The sequence below is a fragment of the Volvox carteri genome (genome assembly GCF_000143455.1).
Source record: "Volvox carteri f. nagariensis unplaced genomic scaffold VOLCAscaffold_27, whole genome shotgun sequence".
NCBI lineage: Eukaryota > Viridiplantae > Chlorophyta > Chlorophyceae > Chlamydomonadales > Volvocaceae > Volvox > Volvox carteri.
The window spans coordinates 60646-61389 of NW_003307570.1; the positions used below are offsets into that span (position 1 = coordinate 60646).

At 59.9% G+C, this 744-nt stretch overlaps 1 protein-coding gene across 1 annotated transcript in view; it reads left to right on the forward strand.

The window, feature by feature from the left end:
* VOLCADRAFT_92585 (uncharacterized protein) overlaps positions 1–744 on the forward strand; it is a gene marked incomplete at both ends in the record, with an annotated part of 5973 nt that overhangs the window by 4650 nt on the left and 579 nt on the right. Inside the window, 2 exons of the mRNA XM_002951950.1 lie at positions 154–236; positions 403–581. Of these exons, the coding sequence (XP_002951996.1) occupies positions 154–236; positions 403–581 (262 nt within the window). The remainder of the gene's footprint in view (positions 1–153; positions 237–402; positions 582–744) is intronic.

Consider the following 744-nt stretch of genomic DNA (forward strand, 5'->3'; position numbering starts at 1 on the left):
CCGCGCTCAGCCGCACGCGGCACACGGCAGGGTGAGTTGCGTGAAGAGCGTGAACGTAACGACACCACTGCGGCTGACCTCGTCCCGCCTGAGGGGGGGTTGCCACCANCTTTCCCACCCACACCGCCCAAATGGCGCAATGCCACCATGTAGATTGGTGCTTAGGTCCCCGCAACAAAATGTTGCACGTATTATCGCACGAACTGACGATATGGACCCCGCGGCACACCCAACAGGTGGAGCCCCCAGCGACGACAAACTCGACAAGCTGATGGACAAAATCGACAAAATGTCGAAACGAATGGAAGACATCGAGGCACACATCCAGGCCAAAGCCGCCGGGCCTCCTCCTCCTCCTCCCACCACCTCCTCCTCCTTCCGATGCCATCATGCCAACCGAAGGCCCTGACGTGCAGCCAACGGCTGCAGAACCGCCGGCAATCACTGCACAAGTACCGCCGGCGCAGGCCAGCGACCAGGCACCACAACCAGTGCCACCGCCGATCGTCGCCACTGCCGCGCCGGTTGCCAACTGCGCGCCGCCGGTCGCGAGCGGGCCAGCAGCTGCCCCAGCTGGCCACGTAAGTGGGATAGTGGGTCTCAAGGATGTACAATCCACTACTGCGCACAATGCCAACCACCAAAGTCTTAAGAACTTTAGGCCGCCTCCTTGCTTCACAGGAGTGCCCAATTCCTCGGTAACAAAACCTGAAATCTGGTTTGATACTGTCGTTGATTTCATGA